This window comes from Lissotriton vulgaris, chromosome 9 (assembly GCF_964263255.1).
Source record: "Lissotriton vulgaris chromosome 9, aLisVul1.2, whole genome shotgun sequence".
Taxonomy (NCBI): Eukaryota; Metazoa; Chordata; class Amphibia; order Caudata; family Salamandridae; genus Lissotriton; species Lissotriton vulgaris.
In genome coordinates, this window is record NC_141697.1 from 391,999,240 (window position 1) to 392,021,151 (window position 21,912).

Genomic DNA, 21,912 nt, shown 5'->3' on the forward strand with positions numbered 1-21,912 from the left:
GAAGCAAAGACTGTGCCCCAAGTGTCACAGTCTTCCACATGTGGTGCGATCCCCATTGGGAGACAGATAGTCAGAATTCTGTGTTTCTCAGTAGGAGTAGTATCTGGAAATACTGCCTCTATTTGAGTAATTTTTTGTGCTAACCAGAATGGAATTTGTTCCCGTTTTATGGGTACTTTACCAAGAAATGATTGTATGTTCTGTGGTGTGATTTTGTTTGTGTTCCCCTGGTGAGGGGTCTGCTGTGGAATATTAATTGTCGGTTGGACTATTGAAGTCCGCATGACATATTGGACCAATTGTCTATGTAGTTTAATTAGGAGTTTTAGCTGAGCTAAAAGTTCAGGAACTGACATTTTATCAATGTCTGGATGTGGTGTGTAGCTTGCTAGAACCGGCCACGTTGCTCCTGGTCTACCTAGTGGACCGAGCCTGATGATGTGATTATAATGTTTTAGGGCGCCATTAAACCAGAGCAGGTGCTCTTGGTAATTTAGTGGGATTTCAACATCCTCAAATGGAGTGTATTCATCCAGAGGTTCCTCCATTTTGTAATAGTGGAAGTCTTTTGTCACAGCGTGTGCTGCTGGAAAATGTGTCCATGAATAGAATACCTCTGTCTGCCGATATTCATGTGCCCCTACCACGAATATGACTGTACCACCTCGTGGTGTCAGTCCGTTTTTTATAAGTTTAAGAGTTATAGTTCTTCTTACATTATCCGGGATGATAATTGCACCCGGTTCATTTTCATTAAACCCTGTAACATCGAAACCTGGTTGATTCGCATCTACTGCAGCTCCACCGGTTTCGTTGCTGTTGCCGTTAGTCAACATTTTGTTTAATGAAAGTTTGCAGAGCAGGTTTCCAAGGAAACAAAGATTAGGGCACAATATTTTGGAACACAGTATCCTTCAACGTTGATGAAAACTAATACATAGGATTCTCATCCTACTAAGTTCCGGCAGATATTAACCTTTCACCCACTCCAGACGTCTTTTGGAGTTTTTACAGGGAAAAGGGGTTCTGTGTGAAAAAGCATGACTGAGTTACTCTAGTGTCTTGCGTTAGATTATCGCCTTACCAAACATTGGGCGCCATGTAGTGTAGTTCCTATTTTCCCAATAGGCTCTGCGCATTGGAATAACATAAACAGCAGTGTAGACGTAGGACTGAGGTCATCTAGGTCTCTACTGACTATGTTAAACTTAATTTAGGTTTGCGCCAGCTAGCTCAGAGGTCACTGGAAACTTTGTTGAATGAATAGAGAGGGATAAACTTCCCTGGCTCAGACAAGAAGGGATTCAGTTTCCGACAACCGCATAAACATGACAACTTTGCTCCCTCAGAATAAGAGTGTATCTCTAGAGTCGTGTGAAAACAATAGACAGCTATTTTGCTCAGTCAACCGTGCATACTTAGTTTCACCAGAGTGCAGAGAAATAGAGAGACGGTCATTTTCAATAAAAGGTGTTATTTATTGAGCTTTCTTCTTTCTCATGCAAGAGAAATAAATTGCCACAATTGCAATACTTAAAGTAAAGTAAAGTGCGTACAGTAAAAGTAGTATTATGAAATAATACTATAAAAGCATTTATATGTTTTCTTAGCCATATGATACTTTAAAATGGATAAAATATATACATACACAAATACATTGACTAACGTACTCAACTGGTGCTTCTAACTAAGCCTACCCCGGTGTCCCTGACCTAAGCCTAATTCATGGGAAGGGATTAGTAAGTAGCAGTTTAAGTTAAGTGGTTTAAATTTTTTTTGCCAAGAATCTGCATCAATAATTCTCTTAAGGGTTTAGTGAGCTCCATACCTTGGTAATAGAATGTGGGAGGTCTGGTATCTCTTTCTTCAGGACTCGATCTCCCAGCAACCCGCAAGGGTAGGCTGGAAACACCGGAGCTGGATTTTCTTGGCTGGAGAAAAAGGCAGCTTCTCTCTCAGTGCGTCAAACGGGAGGGGCGGCTTCCGTGGGCTCTCGCATCAGCTGGGCTCTCGGGCAAGTAGATAGCCGCTCTGCTCCAAACCACAGTGTGTTTTCTTAAGGCAACTGTTGGTATTTTATACCTGGAAGGTGCCGGGGTTGACGTAAGGTTGGACATAAGACGTCACTAAGAACTAACAGTTCTTTCTGGACGTCAGGAGTTCTTGTTCAAATCAAAACAAAAGCAGGGGGGATTTTCCCGGGCTGCTGGAGGCTTGGTTTGTTTAAAGAACGCGTTGTGCTTTCTAGGAGTCGATGGGAGTAGCCGTGCTGTGCTTTGGACTGCATGGGCTATTACTGAATATGGATCTGATTCTTATGCCTTTATCAGGATATTATTGATTATAACCTCACAAGGGCATAATTCGGGAATATTGAATTAGGGTCCTAGATATAAACACGACAGCATAGACCAGGAGATCCCAACAACGCTGATAATGCCAGACATTTCTCCTGATTTTGACACAGTAGATGGACATATATTGCTGATATGCCTAGAAAAGTTTGATATTGGTGGTCTAGCTTTATCCTGAGTACCAGTCCTTCTTACAAACAAATTAGTGCAGGTTTTTTTCTATATTTTCTCTTTGAGGCGAGACCTTTTATATGTGGAGTTCCCCAGAGCTCCATATGTTCCCTAAACCTTTTATATCTATTTGTATTTCTCATTCAGTGTTCTGTTTTTGTTCTTTTCGCGTATGCAGATGAAACTGGTGATGTATCTTTAAGTAATCTCCATGACTATTTGCAGAATGTCAAGTCTGAAATGTATCAGGATTAGTATATACTGAAAGGTGGAAAGAAAGAACTACTTCTTTCTCTTAGAACTTCTTCTATCTGGAAGTTGTCCTATTGCCCTTTGTGTCTCAGTAAGAAAGCACACCAGTAACCTTTAAAAAAAACTCTTGCCGTCAAAATTGACTAATCATTAACCATGTTGAAGCAAACACATTCTATTGCCAACTCCAATTTGTTTCAACTTGGCCTCTTGAAAATTATTATTCCTCTTTTTTCCCTTTTCTAATAAAGGCCTTATCCTTAAATCTTCAATTACCGCTTTCGCCTGGCCCGCACGGGTGAAAGAGGCTTTGCAGTGACCACCTCCAAACTGTGGAATCAACTGCCCATTGAACTAAGATTCTTGACATCGGAACCTCTATTCCGAAAAAACTCAAGACATGGCTCTTCCATTCCCTGGAAGTTTTCTCCCAGGGAATGGGAGCGGGGGAGGGTATTTTGTTTTGTCCCTCACCTCTAGGTTTTCTCCTGGTTGTCATAGACGGAAAACAGACATTATACCATCCAACCTAAATAGGGCATGTGATGTCTCGGGTCCAGAGAACTTGGGGATAATGAGTAACTACTCGCACCAACTGTGGTGAACTACTTTTTACTCGTCCATCTATATGCACTACATGTACCAGAGTGCCAAGGGGCGACCCGGAGGAGAGGCTAGTGGTGTGCGATCCATCTTGGTTATGTGATGTAATGAACTTCCTCCGATGATCCCCACTCCGTCAGGCCAGCTGCAATATTCGGTCGATGGAACCAGTGGGTGTTCCATTGATGGAATACGTAAGGTTTACCCATATCTTCATGATGTGTCTGACTGAGGTCTTTTGGATAGATTATTCCATAGTTCATCAAGGGTTTGAGGGTCATTAGTTTTGTATTCAGCAGAAACAAACTCCCAGTATGGGAGCTTATTTCTGAAAAATTAAAAAATGTAAAACATTTGGTGAACTGCTGTCAAAACCGACGACGGGTAGCAACCAACACAGTGGTTCATTTCAAACATTGGCCACTCCTCTATAGGGGCATGGGGGTGTTGCCCCACTGCTTTCTCACAGTGCGAGAAGCAGAAATATAAAATGGTAAAAGTAGCATTTTATGTTTCTGCTTCTCGCAATGCGAGAAAGCAGAAGTGCCTGGTTGGAGGCAGCAGGGTGGGTGGTCCTGCTTGAGGGCAGGGGGGACTGGCTTCCCCATGGTGTGGGCCCTGACTGTTTGGTCAGATCTCTGGCCAAACCAAATCCGCACACTCCTGCAAGCAGCCGACATAGAGAAAATGGCCTCCCAGCCCTCCGTACAAGTGCCCGGCTGGGCCCCGGCCATACCAATCACAACGCTGCCATTGCAGCGTTCAGGGCCACTTCTCTCTCTCCCCTCCCCCGCAACCCCACCCATCTGTCATGCCCGCCGCGACTGCGGACGACCCTGTCCCAGAGCTTGGTGATTCCTTGTGCCAATGTGGCTCCGTTCTCTCTGCATCTGCTCTCAGGGGTCTCTTGGGCACCTTTTGGGTAATTCAGATATGGGGTAAATGAGTGTGCCATAGATGCATAAAAGGGGATGCCTGGCTCTGCCTGGTGAGCAGGAGCCTGTGAAGAGCACCCGGCCTCCTCTGCTGCAAAGCACCATATTCTAATATCTTGTATATCCCAGACACCTCACCCATCCAGGTCAGAGTATTTCTCACCGTGCCAACCGTTGCATAATTAATTGAAAAGAAGTATGGTGTCCAGTTATTTTGAAATATTCTATTTTTCGTGGTGCCTCCAGTCTGTTGGATGTCTAAAGGCACCAGTGCTGCTAGTAATTTATTTTCTCAAAAACATGTTTTTCTCCGTCTTACTTGGTTTTCAGTGCCAGTTTTGGATTGTGGACAAAATCTTTGTGTTGGCTGTTAATTCTAAACCATCGGACGAGAGGATCACTGGGTTCTTTTCTTCTTCGCCCAGTCTCTCTGTGGAAAATGGGCCTCCACTGTGAGTAGCCCAATGGACCTAGCTAGGACTGTGTGCGTCATTGATGGTCACTGTTCTGCTGCCAGGGCGGGGGATGCATGACAGGATTGTGTGTGTTCTTGTCTGTGTGCGATGGTCAGGTCCTTGGGCTATTACCCTATTCTTGATCTTGGGGGAGCTCAGTATAACAATTGTGTACTGTTTTGGGGTGCTGGTGGCGTGGAAGGAGGACACATTCAATCTCAGTAGTCTGTCAGGGGTTACCTTTTTACTAGCTATCTTGTGAGGGGCATAGCTGGTGTGTCAAGGGCACTAGTGCAAGGAGGGAAATGGAGCCCCTGGCCATTGTTCGAATTGTGAAATACAGCAATATCCAGGGGGTGTCCCGGTGCCACTGCACCTGCTGCAACACTGCCTGGTCCTCCTTTAAGGAGCGCACAATTGTCTTCCCGTTGGGGTGCTCACTGTCACATATGTCCTGGTAGGTGAAGCACTTACACTGCAGGAGCGTGCGCGCACATTTGTGTGTTTTAAGGTTGGGCTTTTTTTTCACCCTTGACAGTCAGTGCCCTTTAATGTGCCAGAGAACAATGTTGCCCTTGGCCTTGCCGTGTTCATGCTGGCAATGGCAAAGAGCCTGGACTGTGCGTGTGTTTGTGGGAGGCTACACGTTCCTCCTGCAAAGGACCTGTCTTCATCAATAGTGTTCTCGAGGGTGGCTTGGCACCTCTGGGGACAGAGATGTAGGCGCCGTTATCACACCGTGAGGGCTCTCGGCGCTATTATAGTGATCATGGTGATGTACTATTGTGCATGTGAAGTGAGGGCCAGCACTGCCAGCAGCAGCCGTGAGCTGTACCTCAATGGTGTAGTTGCTTGTCTGACTTTTCTTCATGGCATTCAGGCCACAAGGGTTAAGGCAAACTTAATAATAATGCTATTTGCCAGTATTTTCAGTTTTAGCTTGTGATTGGATGTCGAGCATAGCCTATGGGCGATTTTGGCCCGTGGTTTCCACATTAAAATATAGGTCTTTTTGGCAGTCTGAACTGGTGTTTCATATCACACCTGTTGCAAACTGGCCGAGTGACACCCTTCTTCGTGATATTTTGTTGGGTGTTTGTGAGTTAAATGGGGCCTGGTGGAATTAACGGCCTCATAACTCTCCGGCCGGTGTGAGTATGTTTGGGATGCTGTAGCTTCCTGCTGATATCATGGTGCTTTAGACCAGGGTCGGGATAAAAAGGGTTTACTTCGGAGTGCTTTCTAGCACGTGGATACCCTCCCTCTTGGATGCCTTTGCATGGATGCCATGGATGTCGGCCGGGGTAGAGAGAGGGGGCAGACACACAGTGCAAAGCTGAAGCATTTGCGCTATGGGCTGTTGCTTTCAGTGTAAGAAATAGCTTTCAACTGCAGTTGATGTTCTCCGGTGTCACAGTGTGAATATTTTTTCCCAGGCCTAAGATTAAGAAGTGCAATTTTTTCTCACTCTCTTTGATCTTTAATTCTCTATTGAGGCGACGCAAGGCAGGCTGAGGCTCGGCCTTCCAGTCTTTTCGAGCATGGTCATTTGAGCACCATAGATTCAGTACTGGCAACATCTGTTATTTATTGGCTGTGCTTTGAACTGGCAGATTTGCAGTTTTAGTGCTAATGCAGGGAAACAACTTCTTCTGTTTTCTGATGGAAAATGAGCTCACAAAGGCAAGTATCACCAATGCAAGCCATACTGGTGCTAGTTTTGAGGGACCAATGGAAAACTGAGTCAATTCATTTTTTACTTTGAATGATGCATTGTTATAGTTGTATTGCCCTTGGCTCGTTCACTGTACATCAGTACATTATTCACAATTTTATTGCACTATATGGCATTTATGTAGCGCTTCCTACATTGATGCTCTTCATGCTTTTCTTGCTCTTCAATAGCTCAATATGGATTAATCCACTTTCAAATTGTTGCCTACATGGAGTGTATACAAGACTGTAGTCACTATTAAATGTTAACAGTTCACAGCTCAGGAACTTCTAACAGTACACAGAATGATCAGAGAACAGGTCACACAACTGACGGCATGTAATCAGCAATGCATTGTATCTTGAAGTCTGTTATGAAGCTCTGAGGTTATACTGAATAAGCGCTCTATTAATGTAATAACTGCAATTGCTTTAATAAGCTGCCTGCTTTCTCAAATTTGCTTATAAACGCATCATTTGTCCACTCTTTTTTCAAAATGTTCTCCGGGGGAGAACACCCCCGAACTCCTCGTAGGTTTTTCCGGCTCGCTAGCTATGCTCGCTCGCTGCATTGCAGTACAACAACAATTGTAAGTGCACCCCTTTCAAATGTCACCAGCCGCCACTTCTTTCACAGTACAGAGATAACTTTTGATGGAAGGTAGTCTATTGGGATGGCAAAAGTACAGTCCATAAAACTGTAAATCTTAGAACCAGCTTTTGTAGGTGCCTTTCAGGTGATTTAAATTGTAAAATTTGATTATTGAACCATACGTTTTCATGTCTTGTAGCTTCCTTTTTGGACACCTTCCCAGTCTCCGAAAGGGGATGAAAAATGATTCGCTTGTCCATGAGCTGCTATTAGAGTGGTAAGTGCTTGCTTTTCTATTTTGCACATATGTACAAGGAAGGTGTAAAAGATATGTTTATACTTGAAGGAATTAAATGTTCATTCTCACTTGAATAATGTTGACAGGTTTGCTATCATTTTGTAAACAAAAGAATGAAAGGCTATTAGGCCGGTACATAATATTTATAGCTTTACATTTATCCTACATCATAGTAATTAGCATTTTGCCTGTACTTAGTATATGTGAAGGGCATTTAAAAAAAGAAATGCTGTCAAATTTTAAATTAATGTTAAAAAGGCAGGCCCTAAACTAAGTCCGGTATATACGTTATTCCCTACCTTCACAAGTCCCTCTCCACGTTGCCGCTGTATTCTATGTTTACTCTCTATGAAGGCCATCCAAGTTGACAAGACACCAGTAAATACTATGAAAAATCAGTGGAGTGGAATGTTGAAATGTTCACATGCACAGCAGTAGGAGAAAAATGTTAACACCTTTTGCAACTATTCCCTATTGGTTAGAGGTACCTTTTATATTTAATTCTTACGTTTGTATAATCCTTTGATGAAAGATTATAGTGAGTATTTGTTTAATTTTTTTACATTTCCTACCCTAACAATATTGCACCCTCACTACATATCCAAATCCTTGAGCCGCATGTGTATTTTGCTAAACAATGAGCTGAATTTAGAATTATTGACAACTCCCAGAGTCTAAAAGTCCAAATTAATGTACAAAACCAGAAAACTACCACTGAGGTCTCAACAAAGAAAATTCCAGTTGCTTAGAAGCCTTAAAGGTTGTGTAGTGTGAAGACAGGTTAAGAAAGAGTGAGGACAATAGGAGATACAAGAGATGGAGATATCTTCAAAGAGCCCTTTAACCTTTCAATTCAGTGTCCTTAGGATTCTGTAGAATGACTTCTGCCAGATCACTGGACGGTCCCTGCTTCACTCAAAATAGACGAATCAAGATTACCCAAACGAGAAAAACGTCAGGCTGTTCTCCATGCATAAAGGTCTTTCATAGAAATGAAGATGGTTCTGAGGTGAATGTACAGCATGAGCTGGCACCTCCCATTCCCTCATGGCTAAAGCTTATTTTCCTTTTTTAGGTAGTTTGTTTTTACTTGGGAGGGCTATTTCAGGTTGGCATACTAACTGAACTATGTTGTGGTATTCACATGAGAGATTAGACAAACTGAGTTCCTCTCCCAATGGACCCATGTGGTAAGGATAGAATTCTAAACCTGTTCTGTAAATTATGTTTGTGAGTATGTGGCTGAGCATTGGAACTTTAGGAAGGCACTGGAGTATTATTAATGGTGCCTTTTGGTGGTGCTATAAAATTACATCAGGAGAGGGATCATAAAACATTTTGACTGTCACTATTATATTTTTTTGTGGTGAGTAAGTCAGTGCTTGGTGCAAATCACCTTTACCACTATTAGGAAAGCAGATTTCTGTAGGTGGCAATGTATGACAGGAACGTTTGTACGTATTTATTGTGTTTCACTTTATTATAGTGATGTGTTCTTTTGTGTGCTGCTGTGTTTCAAGGTACATTTAAACATTGTTTTGTAGCTGTGTTGTACTGTGGCTCTTCTCTTGTATTCTGTGTTGACTGTTTTCTTGTGTTGCTACCTGTTCTATTTTAATTGTGTTGTTTTGTCGATGTGCGTTATGTTGTGTTATGTCCTGCCAGCTTCTGTAGCATTGTTAACAAATGCTGATACACCGCTAAACAAAATCAGCCCACTCCTTTAAAGATGTCACATACAGCCTCCTCAATTACTTAAATACCAGTCAGCCAAAAACTATAGCAGAGACCTGTCTTAAATCAACACTTCCAGAACTCAGTTTTTGTGATCCGGCCATAAATAGGTTATACATTGAATAATACACATTAACTTAAGTTTGGTTGCTGTGTAAAGAGAAGTTACTGACAATTCAGGGGTTGTTTAACCCAGTGAACTAATTTACATACTTTCTGTAATTTACAGCAGCATCTTGTTGATAGCAAAGACAGAAGTTAGATACCTGAGTGATTGAGTACAGCAACATTGTCCAGGCATTGAATCCTAGTGTTAGTCATTGAGCTGATTACAAAACCTAGCTAAAGGGCTGTCACTCTGGGTCTCAAGGTGTCACGCAGCCTGCACTATGAATGAAGAAATGTTAATCTATCAGTTCTCTAGGCGGTACTGTGAGTCACTGTACCAGGGGACACTTCAAGCTCACAGTATTTGGGCTGAGGTGTGTGCCTCCTCTTCTTTGAAAACATTTACAGTGAATGTCTGGTAAGCAGAGCTCTTTTTGTCACTGTTGCCTCCCTAACGCCATCTTGACTTCTCTCACTGAGGCAATGCATATGTGTGGGGAGAAGGACACTTTGATCCTGCCTACAGCCGGTTGGTTCTCCCATACCTGAGAGAGTGTGGCTGAATCTGTCTGAAAGGTAGCACACTGATTTTTCCAACTTCAAGAAAGTTAGATGCAACTTAAAAAAAGAAATTTCTATTAATTATCATCAATATTATTCCAAAGTGTGATGAACAAAAACAGTATTAAATTTGTTATTGAATTTACAAAAGTAGCATCTTATTTATTCATCTGTTTTCTAACGTCATTCAAAGTGTGCCTATATACTGTGCCTCAATTGTTATGCTTTTAGGAGTGTTCTAATGAGACATGTCTGCAGCCTTTTTAGGTACTGGACCACATTATAGTTTATAGTTTATCCCCACCTACAAATTTACAGGTGGTATGGTTTGGCCTTTTCTGTTTTAAGTCACTGTGGTCACCTCTTTCCAAATTTCCAATCATCTTTCAATCTCAATTCATCCCTAGTCTTCTCACTGTTATATCATCATATAAGCTGCCCTTAAATCCTTTCTAAGCAATGGTGTGCCAATTGTGCAAGAAGAAGCAAGCATGCACAGTCTGTAATGCAATTTCCATAGCTTCACCAGGTCATGGAATGCACATCCAAATATTATGCCATTCTAAAAGGGTATTGACTTTTGGAACATATTGAAATTCTATTTTCTTACACAAATCAGATTTCCATCTAGCCCATGAGAACACTCATCCCTTAATTGTGACAAATGAATGTAAGCAATACAATCTTCCACCCTACAGAAAATGCATGTGTGAGGCTGAAGTCTTTTATCCCAGGTCCACATGTTACCACCACATATTGAGCAAACTGTTGTGTCATGTTGTAGCTATCCTGGCATTGAAAACGTCCTTATAAAGCCCGCCACCGTATAGTTGCAGATCATCCAGAGGCTCTAGGTCTCGAAGACAACAACATCTTAGACCCATCCAAGTCCGGCTTATGCAGCAACCACAGAACAGAGACCGCCCTCATCGCCGCCAACGACGACATCAGGAACCTTATAGACAAAGGAGAAACGGCCGCCCTCATCCTGCTGGACCTATCAGCAGCCTTCGACACGGTCTGCCACAACACCCTAACACCCTAACAGCATGCCTCCATGACGCCGGAATCCAAGAGAAGGCCCTGGCTGGACCACATCCTTCCCCCAGAACCTACCGACCACGCTCGCAACCTGGGGGTCATCCTCGACTCCGCCCTCTCCATGACCGAGCAGGTCAGCTCCATCTCCGCTTCCTGCTTCAACACCCTTCGAATGCTCCGCAGGGTTTTTCAAATGGATCCCCTCCGACACAAGTAAAACCGTCACCCAGGCCCTCGTCACCAGCAGGCTTGACTACGGGAACGCCCTCTACGTAGGAACAACAACCAAGCTCCTTAGACGGATGCAACTCATCCAGAATGCCTTTGCATGACTGATCATCAACGTCCCCTGACGCAGCCACATCACACCCCACCTGAGAGGCCTGCATTGGCTCCCCGTCAACAACAGGATCCCCTTCAAACTCCTCATCCACGCACACAAAGCCCTACACAACGCTGGACCAGCATACCTCAACGACCGACTCAGCTTCTACACCCCCACCCGCAGCCTCCTCTCTGCCAACCTCTCCCTCGCCATGGTTCCACGCTTCCGGAAAACCACCGCCGGCGGCAGATCCTTCTCCTACCTCGTGGCCAAGACCTGGAACACTCTCCCTATCAGCCTACAACAGACCCAGGACCTGCTGGCCTTCAGAAGACTTCTCAAGACCTGGCTTTTCGATCAGTAACTCCTTACTCATAGAATCACAATTGTGTTGTGATTAAACTCCAGGCTGCCATTTTCACTATGGCTGTTTATCACAAGGCCCCTTTTTTATATGGTACACAAGTCTTGTTTAGGGTATTTCTAGGACAGTGTCCATCACTCTTGTAGCTCTGCTAAGGCACCACTCCGCCCTGTTGCCTCACTAATGTTCTGAGCCCCAGGATGCGGCAAACTCACCCCACACACATGCAAAACAAGAGTGAACCTTCTTTTCCTCCCACCCCCAACATTTCCATTAAGTCACTTGTTGTCACCCATATTTCCCTTCAAAATCACAACTTGTGTCACCTACTCCTCACTGGACTGTCACCAGAACGAGATCTGTTTGCACCACTGTTGCTGCCTAGCTGTTTTCTTGTAAAGTTCTAAACTCATGCTACATTTTGTCTGATGATCTGCAAAGAGGCGAATGCAAACGAGTGAACTAGGATAAATGGGAAGCTTCACTGCTTAAAAGGTCTGTGTGTTGTGTTAATTAGAAGAGCCAGTGGGCCAATCAGAGATCTCTGGGATTGTATACATTGCTCTGAATGAAGTAGCCTGCTCCACTGCAGGTCTTGAAAGACAGCCTGCCATCCTTAATTCGGGGCAGTATGGATATACTTCTTTGTTTAACGCTGTCTTCCTTCCACTTCTATTTCAATTAATCACAGTGGCAGACCATGATTCTTCCTGGACTTTGGAAAAACATAGAGAATGTTGTGCTGCGTTTTTCTCTCATCCAATGAATTGTAAGGGCCCTGTGACAGCTTGGATGGTTATGTGGCAGGAGAATTACGAAATACAAAAATACATTTGTTTTTATGAACCTTAAACGTAATCCCTTGGTTTTGTTGACACTTAAAAGTTAACCTTCCTTGATCACATGATTATCAACCCACCATAAACACTTGAGGGCATTATAAGACAAGGATCATGACAGATTGTTGCCCAGTTATACTTTTTCATTGTTTACTTATTTTTAAAGTTATAAATATATTTTGTTTTAGATTTATAACATGAATATAAATAGATGACAATTTATATAATGTATTTATAGAAATGAAATGCAATCATTGGCATTTGGTTTATACATTGTTATTGAATATGTGTTTTCAACTATTTAACACAGGTGTATTGCAAATTGTATCCATAGCAATCTCATGATACTCTCTTATTTCCATAGGGCTGAGAAGTATGGCCATGTTGTACGCATTAACGTTTTCCATAAAGTTTCTTTGCTAGTTTCAAGTCCTGAAGCTATAAAGGTAAGACACAATATAATCTTTTGAATGTGTTGTTTTTAGGGATCCACCTTCACGTCTATCCACGCAAGTGTGTAATTCTTGGTGGACGAGCTTTACAATGATGCACTAGCTCACCTTTCTGAGTAAAGGGTGGTTGTGAAAAGGAGACTGTGCATTAACATGAACAAACGATAAAGATTATTGCTTACCCTTCCAATCATTCAATTTTTAGTTTCTCCTTTTAAGCAGAACCCTCCCCCTTCTACCCTTAAATGCGGAATTACAAAAATTAGCACGTCAGAATAATTTTAGGTGTTTGATATGCATGGGGCACACCTTTCAAAGGATTTTGTTTAAACATTGTTATTTTCTCCAGGCTCTTATTTTCAATATACATTTTCAGGTATGGTATTTTCTCTGAAAACTCAGACTTCAAGTAGGTTGCCGCTTTATATATTTCATTAATCAGGAAAAAGTATCAGGAAATGATATGGAGTACCCATATAATTTTATAATGGTTACTAATGTTGCACCATAGTTTGGGAAAACTAAGGCATCTCAGTCAACAAAACCACATTCTAAACAAAAACATTAAGGGGCTGATTACGATGTGGCCCATAAAAGGTCCGACCTGTGGTCGGAGCCTTCAGGGCTCCAACATAATTGGCCGCTCAGTGTACTTTTCAACCGCTTCATTACGATGGAGACAGTTGGAAAGGAAACTGGCCGGTCATTCTGGCTAGCTTGCGACGGGCTCGGAGAGCCAGTCCACCAATCAGAAGCCAGCTAGTAATCTCAAGAGTGGGACTTTCTGCCCTTGAGATTACAATGCATGGTCTCCGACATGGTCTCCATGCTGGCCTGCCTGACATGGATACCGTGTCAGAGAGTGTGTTTCGGGTGCATGGCCTCCAGTTAAAGGCCAAGGTAGCACATATGATCCCTGCAACTTGTGGCAGGCACCTTGGGATGCCACTGGGTGCAGGGATGAACCGCACCTCCCATTTCACTGTGGGAGCATGCATTATGGCCGGTTTACGGCTGTAATGCATCCTCCCTTAGTGAAATATATGAATGCGACGAACAGTGTTCTGTCGCCTCCTATTGATGTGGTCGGGACTGCCGATGGGGTGTCGGTCGGTCCCAGGACTGAGTCGGTGTCGGACAAAAGGAATTCCGCCTGACATCAAAATCAGGCCCTAAGTGTAACCATGTGTTTGCACATGGATCAGAAGTCAGCCCTAAACTTATAATGGGGGCCTAAATTCTATGGTATTGGCGCCATGACTACAAAAAATGTAGACACCTTTTTCATTTCATAGTTGCATTTATACTCAATGTAGGTGGAGTAAATTACAGATTTCTCACCAAGAGGTGGGAAAGTGGATGAGTCTCAATCTTCTTTGCTTAGAGAATAACAAATTGAATGGCTAATACAAGGACAAATCTTTCAAAACACACACACACTTTCGGCCTCGTTCTCTTTTTTGGCAGTACTTTGTGGGCAGGCACAGAATCTGAAAAAACAAAACTAGTAAACAAAATAGTTTTTATCCTGATTCAAATCTCATAGATGGTTCTAAAAAATACAGTTTATTAAAATACATGTTTCCTCTTCTTTCTCTCAGATTGCCCTATATGATTTTAGAATTGCCACTGGTGATAAGTCCCAGTGTTGCATAACCAGTACTCTATGACATTCATTCTTACTGTGCATACATGTACTTTCACGATAATAGTAAATGCTTGGAAATTTAAATCTTTAGCATATTCTGTTCTAAAATCACTGAGGTTCCATCTGCTTCAGAGGTGATTGATTTGTTTTTTACTAAACCAATGGTGATGAAGGTCAAAAGCAATCCTTCCTGTGTGTCATCTGTATTCAGAATTGAGAATCAAGCTGAGCATACTGCAACAGTAAATTGGGCTTAACGTTTCAAAATTGGTAATCAAACTGAATGTTTCTTGAACTGTTCTCAAACCCACCTGCCAAAATTAACCACAGTGTATCCTTAAAAACTGTTCAAAACACGTCTTTAATGAAAGTATCTTAAAAGCTGTAGAATTGCTTTTCACTAAACTACTACAAGAATTGGCAAAGCCAATAGATCTCGGCTCTGCCAAGGGATGGGATTTGTCAAGTTAAATTACTAATTGCACATGTTTCATGTAATTCCATTAAATAGCTAAATGGAGTTTGTTGTGGTTGAGAATGAAACCTGATTTTATATAGGGAATTGAAATTTAAGGTCACCCAAATTATCTATCCCTTGACTAACTGGCATGAAATTCGAAAAAAGGGTTCTTAGCGGACATGTCAATCCAGAACTTTCACAAGGCCCTGTGCCACGCTTCTCATGAACCCACCTTTCTATGTACGCAGCCTTTGGCCACTTGCAATTGGGGACGAATAGAGGGCCTGTCATGCACCAAGTGCAGATGTCCAACCTTGGGGTCAGGTATATACTGCTGTGTACTGCCATTAGCTGCACAGGCTTAACCATTCCACAGTGCAGTTGTGGTGGCCGAAGGGCTGCATCCAACTCATGGTTTGGCCAAGCCCTTCACCCAACTTCCCATGCAGACAATTTACTGTTACAGAGACCCTGCATCCAGTCAACCATGTAGCAAGACTGTCATTCAGTTGGATGCATCAGGAGGTGGCCTTGCAAGTATTCTCCCTTGCAGCTGTCTCTTCTGAGCATGGTCTTTGGCCATTTGCCATTTGCAGTGGGGGTTGGCTGCAGCGTCCGGCATGCAGCCAGGCTCCATACGCCAATTTTTCATGCTGCCAAGACTCGTTGTACATAGCATTTGCCAATACAGACAGGGGGTGTGACTGTTGGGCCTACCAGCATTTAACCCCTGCCCTGAATCACCTTTGCGGCCAGCACCTCACTGTGCACAGCCTAAGGCCATGTATAGTAAGAGTTGGTTGCAGGACTAGCCTTCCACGTCGCCACAAAGAGATGCACCTAACTCTCTTTGTGGCCAACAGCCACCATGCACACTCTGGCCTAGTTCAGGACCAAGCCCACTGAGAGGCCAACACTCACTCTGCCCGCCTATTTAGTAAGCTAAGCCATTCGGTTCCCTCAACCTTTGCTCAGCACAAACAAATCGAGCCAAAGTTAATAGCAAGTCAAAGCTTTTTTGACCTCACCTATTCCTTTCCCTCTTTTGGCAGAGCTACTAAAAACTTAATATGATAATATAATCAAGGAAGTCACTTAGGAATGCCTTTCACCTGCTTATCATACACACATTTCGACGCATGCAAAAGCATTTAATTGCACCATAGCAATTTTAATCGTGACATTTAGTTCATCCAAAATTTAAGGCAGTAAAAATATTTCTTTATCAGTTGAAAAGACTCAACGTAGTCATGAATTTATTCACATTGCGATTAAAAAATGCCAGCGAGTCTATGCAGAAAGAGTGTTTTGTAATGTTCTGGCGAAAATAGACATATTATATAAAGGCATCTCACTTGAAAGAGCTATAATGCCACTCTTTAAAATATTATGGTGTCCTTAGAACATGTTCATGAAGGCTATTCAAGTGGTTCCAGACGTTCAGGAAAAAGATACGCAACAGAGGGCAGGGTAGAGTTCTTTTGGGTTTGGGGGAGAAGGAGGTTCCTCTTCCTCCCATTTAGCCATCCCTTGTCTTTAAAACTAGAAGACTTACAGGGTAATTTAAATCACAAAAGGTCATCCACGAGGCCACAAGAGCAGCAGAGCGTCTGCCACCACTCAGTAGGTGAGGAACTGCATGCCTTAGTTAAGGTGCTCCGCTTGTGCTGCTGTGTTTTTTTTTATTGCTTTCAAGTGCTAACATGCAGAGAGCAGTTTTGCAAAACATCATTTTCAGGCAGGTTGCCAATGCATGGTGACCTGCTCAGCAATTAATTGGTTTGCTGAAAGTAGGGGTTGTTTTTGGCAAACAAACATCCAGTGACCCGGATATGGAAGACGATGGACAGAGAGCTAAAATCTTTCAGACACTCATCCCCAGTCACTATAAGTTTTGGGTTGAATCTATCATCGTTTTTTAGCTCACTTTGCCACCCGAGTTCAGACCCAGCTGTATGCAAATCAGTCTTGACCCTGTTCTTCATGGGAACAGTCCAGCTCAAACTGCCAAGCCAGGTCTTTCCGAGACCGGAAACAAGTATCCTGGGACTGGTTTTGGGGTAACACCCCTCATCAGCCAGGCTAGCTTGAATCCAGTGGCAAAGTGAGCAAGGGACTCACGCTTGGGCATAACCCACCATCTTAGGACAAACAAAGCAAACACAAGGAGGCGATGGATTGAGCTCTGAAACTTTTCAGACACTCACCCCCAGTCACTATTAGAGCTGGGTTGAATCCATCATCATTCTTTAGCTCACTTCGCCACCCCAGCTCACTTTGCTATTGGATTCAAACAGGTCCCAGGATGCTTGTTTCCGGTACAGGGATGACCTGGCAGTTCGGGATGGACTGTTCCTATGAGGAAAAGGGTCAAGACTGATTTCCATTTGGCTGGGTCTGACTGGGGTGGCAAAGTGAGCTATAGAACAATGGTGGATTCAAACCCAGATCTGTAACTGGGGGTGAGTGTCTGAAACGTGTCTGTGCTCCGTCCATCATTTCCTTGTGTTTGCCCTGATTTGGAAGGCATTTTATTGCAGCACGTCGAGGTGCTATTGGTGCCTATGTCTTGCATGGTGGTCGCCAGCAAGAAAAAAGTAATTAGATTGGGCCGCCCTAAATAAAGTGAGCCCTCTAATATACTGACATGGCGATCCTATGATGAAAGGCTGTCTAGTACATGCTTCCTACAGTGGAGCAAGCTAAGTTTTCTCTGTCAGAAACGTAGTTTATGCCACACCACTAGAGGAAGCCAGAGAACCATGGTTTTCGTTTGACACTGTGGGAGAGCCACCAATTACAACCCCACAAAACTAAAGTGACTTCTGGTGCCACTCTTGCTGTGTATCAAAGCGAAGCCATCTCTTATTGGTCACTGATAATGATGTCATTCCACAAATGCTGTTCACTTGAGAGATATTTGCACCCATGTATAGTGCTTTTTATGCTGCACTCTGCTGCCATTGTAAGAAATTATTCTCGCCCTATCAAATGAGGATCACTCTCTTTGCTGTGATGAGCATTGCCGTCATGCGATTATTGCTACAGGTCACGTTTACAAATGGTAGCGCTATTATATATAGTATGGAAAAAAATGTAAAAATGTTTTACATGCATGTTGATTTGTTTCAAGGAATTCCTGATGTCTCCGCAATATAAAAAGGATGAGAATGTCTACAAGCTGATGTTTGATATATTTGGTGAAAGGTTAGTATCATCAATCAAGTCCTTGCACACCTCGAACTCACATCTTTCATTAGTGTAGGGTCTTGAATTTGGTGATTTGATTTGTGATTAATTTGAGTTCCTGTGTTCCAATTATGGTTATATGAATCCATTAAAATGTGTGCTATGAAAAGTATGAAACAATGGTCTAGGCAAGGGGCATCACACGATAGGTTCGTGAGGGTCAAATTCATGCTCGATTTTTAGGACTATCAGCATATAAAAAATGTACATATGGAGGGTGTGAGGAACATGTGGGCATGAGGAAGCTGTGAGGGCATGAAAAAGATGTAATACATGTATGAGAAAGCTGTTCTGGACATGATGCAACTGGGTTAGGCAAAAATAATATGGGATAGATATGATGAACCATAGATAGGTGTGGGTGACAATGAGAAAGTTGTGACAGGAATGAGGAAGCTGGGCTAGACCTGGAGAGTCTAGGGCTGTCCTGAGTATGCTATATTGAGTTGGTTGAAGATGTGGTGTGCAGGAGGACGCAGAAATGTCATAGAGAAGCTTTAATGGGTATTAGGAAGCTATTATGTGTACAAGGAAGTTGTCCAGGCAATGAGAATGGTGTGTTGAGCTTTAGGAAACTGGTATTGTAATGAAAAAGCTGAGGTGAGTGTGAGCACTTTTGGCTGAGTATAAGAAAGCTGCCATGCTCGTGAGTACACACGGGTGAGTTTGCAGAAGCTGTGCAGGCCATAAGGAAGCTCTGATGGACATTAAGTAGCAGTGGTGCAAATATGAAAGCTGTGATGGGAATGTGGAAGTTGTAGCAGTTATGGTTAGGGGGCAGCTTTGACAGACATAATGAGGCTGTGGTAGTCATGGGGACTTGTTGTGGGCATATGCAAGCTTTAATGAGAATGATGAAGTTGTAATGGATTTGACAATCCTTTAATTGGAATGAAGAATAATTGATGGGCACGAGGAAGCTGTGGTTGGTGTGATACAAAGATGTAATGTTTCTATGGAAACCTATGTGTGGTCTGAACATACACTGTTTGATTTTGAAAAATACTTACTGTTGTTTCTGATTCCCAGATGACTTCTTTTTCGTTTTTCTTAGATGCATGGGTCAAGGTGTGTTGACTGTTACTGATAATGAACGCTGGCACAAACAGCGCAGAATGATGGATCCAGCATTCAGTCGCACGTAAGTCAGGCAAACTTTTCAAACTAAGAATCTTTTTCTCAGTAGATGGGGAAAAGTAATAAATGTGGATGATTAAAGGATGGGGGTGAGGGGCATAGTCATAAACAGTGTATGTTGCTTCCTTGAAATTTTAACTGTCACTAATGGGGCAAAAAGTTCTAAATGACCCTGAAAATATGGCAGAGGAAGGTTGGGTTTTCTTTTTGTCAAAAAGTAACATAGGAAAAGGTCTCTTATCTTTAGGGGTGCCAGAGTCTGCTTTGGGGTTATTAGGATGTTTCTTGATGTACTTATATGTTTCTTTATTCTTGTGCTAAAAAACATTCTCTTTCCCCTATACATGGGGATATTCCTAGTGAACAAACTCCTGTTTCATTAAAAACATCCCTCATAACTTCAGTAAATACATTATCAAGTTGTAACTATAGGATAACAGAATGGGCACTCTAGGAGATTGCATGTCTGTAAACAGGAGGAGCTTCAGTGCCTATTGTACTGTACTTCCTTATTGTGATGTCATCAATTGCTGCCAGAGCGACATTAGCAATTTGAAAATGCATTTGCAATTATTGAATGGCATTCACAATCTATTGAATCACATATTGAGATTACGGTTCATACCGAATTGCCAAATCTTTACTATGGCTTGAAATACTCTAAATTTGTAATGCATTTAGTTGATTGATTGCTGCATTAAGAGTGATCGACCATAAATCTTTTTCTTGGTGCTCACCCTTTATTACAAATACAATTACTAGTTTTCTGGTTTCCTCACCCTTTCTGCAAATCATAAGAATCCTCTGGCTATTGAAGAACTAGTTACAAAATGTCTTCTACAACATGGATTTGGTTGTGTTACAGATATTCAGGGTCTCTATGACAATCTGGCAACTCTAGTATTGCCATAAAAAGTGACGTTTTTTAAAATTCCCCATATTTAGTTAATTCCTTTTCCCCCTGAGCTAGATTACTTAAAATATTTATGAGGAAAGAAAAGGTCTGTGATGTGAGGAAAAAGTACAAATAAATTCAAAATGTATGTTTTTGGGAAATGGCTAGTACCCCAGTACTAAGGTTGCCTTCTGAGAGCCCTAGAAACACATCCTGGAGATATTTTCAGGAGGGGCGTTGGCAGATGGGTCTTGCAAAGATACAGCATCAGGGCCCCAAGATGGCTGTCTTTCCCATCATTTTCGCTAGAAACCAGATGTTGAGGGCATAGAAAATGTCAGAGTAACCCCTCAGTTGAATAGTAAAACAAGAGACAGCTAGGAAGCAGCACCCAATGGCACGACCAAGGCTGAGACCAAATCCTGGGGTTGGAGGATATAAATAAACCCAAATGCACACTCTTCCCTTTCAGGTAAACATCATTCCTGATCCAGAGGAAGATTTAGCTAGAAGTAAGAGAGATAGACATCATTGAACCTCATAAATGAGATTACCCATAATAAAATGTTGACATCGATTCCTTCACTCAGTCTGTGTGAGGAGTTATCAGAAATAGAACTATCATTCCTTTGTTTTTTCAGGAATCCAACATTGACTCTTAAATAAGACTAAATACTTCCAGTTATTACTAGTCCCCTTCCACCCGAAGATTAACAAAATACCAGAGCCAGTAAAACATGTTCCAAATCTGAGACCCTGATGTTGCAAGGGGATTCTTATCACAATTATATTAATCCAATAGCTATTTCACCATCCTGTCTTGTGTCACAGTCCATTTAAATTGAATATAATCTACATTGAACTCCACCTTTGTATAGACTCAGTCCATCTATCTACATTAAACTACATTCCTGAATTGTCAAATGCAGACAAAACCTACCAGCTCAATAGGAAAGGGATGCAGCAGTGTAAAGAGTATCATCAGGCTTACTATGAAGTATAAAGGAAACTAATAGGGGCATGATAAGGACATCTGGTGACTGTATCAATAAATACCATTGGTATGCCCACCTCTTATTCTGAATCCGCAGATAATTACTCTAGCTGATTTAACCTACCTCTACAGACAAATCTGCCAGTCTGGCAGCTATTTTTTGTTACTACCTTTAGTGTTAAGCTCTATAACATTTGGGTTCTGAGCAATGGTCAGGCAAGGTAATGAAACGTCTTAACAAGTTTAATAAAAAAAGATTAGGGTTGACTAAAACACACCACCACTTTGATACTTATAGTAATGACCAATAGTAATAGTGGATGATACTTTGCACATTGTGGGCAATGGGAACTCCTGCCTACTTTTACATTTGGGTCAGTCAGCAGTGTTTGTTACCATAGAGCACTCAATCAAAAAATATATTGAAAATATTAGCAGAGATGCAAAAATTGGATGTTAGCCCATCAACAGAAACTCAACTGACTGAAAACTGTTTTTTTGCAGATAGCCCCCCACAACAAGTACATTTTGTTAATCATACTTCTAAATTATGTATGCGCTATAAAACTTACACTTTGCTTATGGTGTAGGTGGTGTGCTGAAGTGTCTATACTGATCCCTTCTGACACTGATTGTGGTTAGAGACTCAGTTAGTTTATCCATTAATGTTGTTTGTGACTCAATTGAATGCCCTCCGCAAGTGTCAGCTGCTTCACTTTGTCATCTGGGTAA

The 21,912-nt window shown here is 42.2% G+C and overlaps 1 protein-coding gene across 2 annotated transcripts in view; it reads left to right on the top strand.

Annotated features, from left to right (window-relative positions):
- LOC147690173 (cholesterol 24-hydroxylase-like) overlaps positions 1-21,912 on the top strand; it is a 288,449-nt gene that overhangs the window by 128,702 nt on the left and 137,835 nt on the right. For both annotated transcript variants that reach the window (XM_086937766.1, XM_086937767.1), the window contains exons 2-5: positions 7,275-7,352; positions 12,710-12,791; positions 18,039-18,112; positions 19,209-19,295. In XM_086937766.1, coding sequence (XP_086793892.1) covers positions 7,275-7,352; positions 12,710-12,791; positions 18,039-18,112; positions 19,209-19,295 — 321 coding nt within the window. The remainder of the gene's footprint in view (positions 1-7,274; positions 7,353-12,709; positions 12,792-18,038; positions 18,113-19,208; positions 19,296-21,912) is intronic.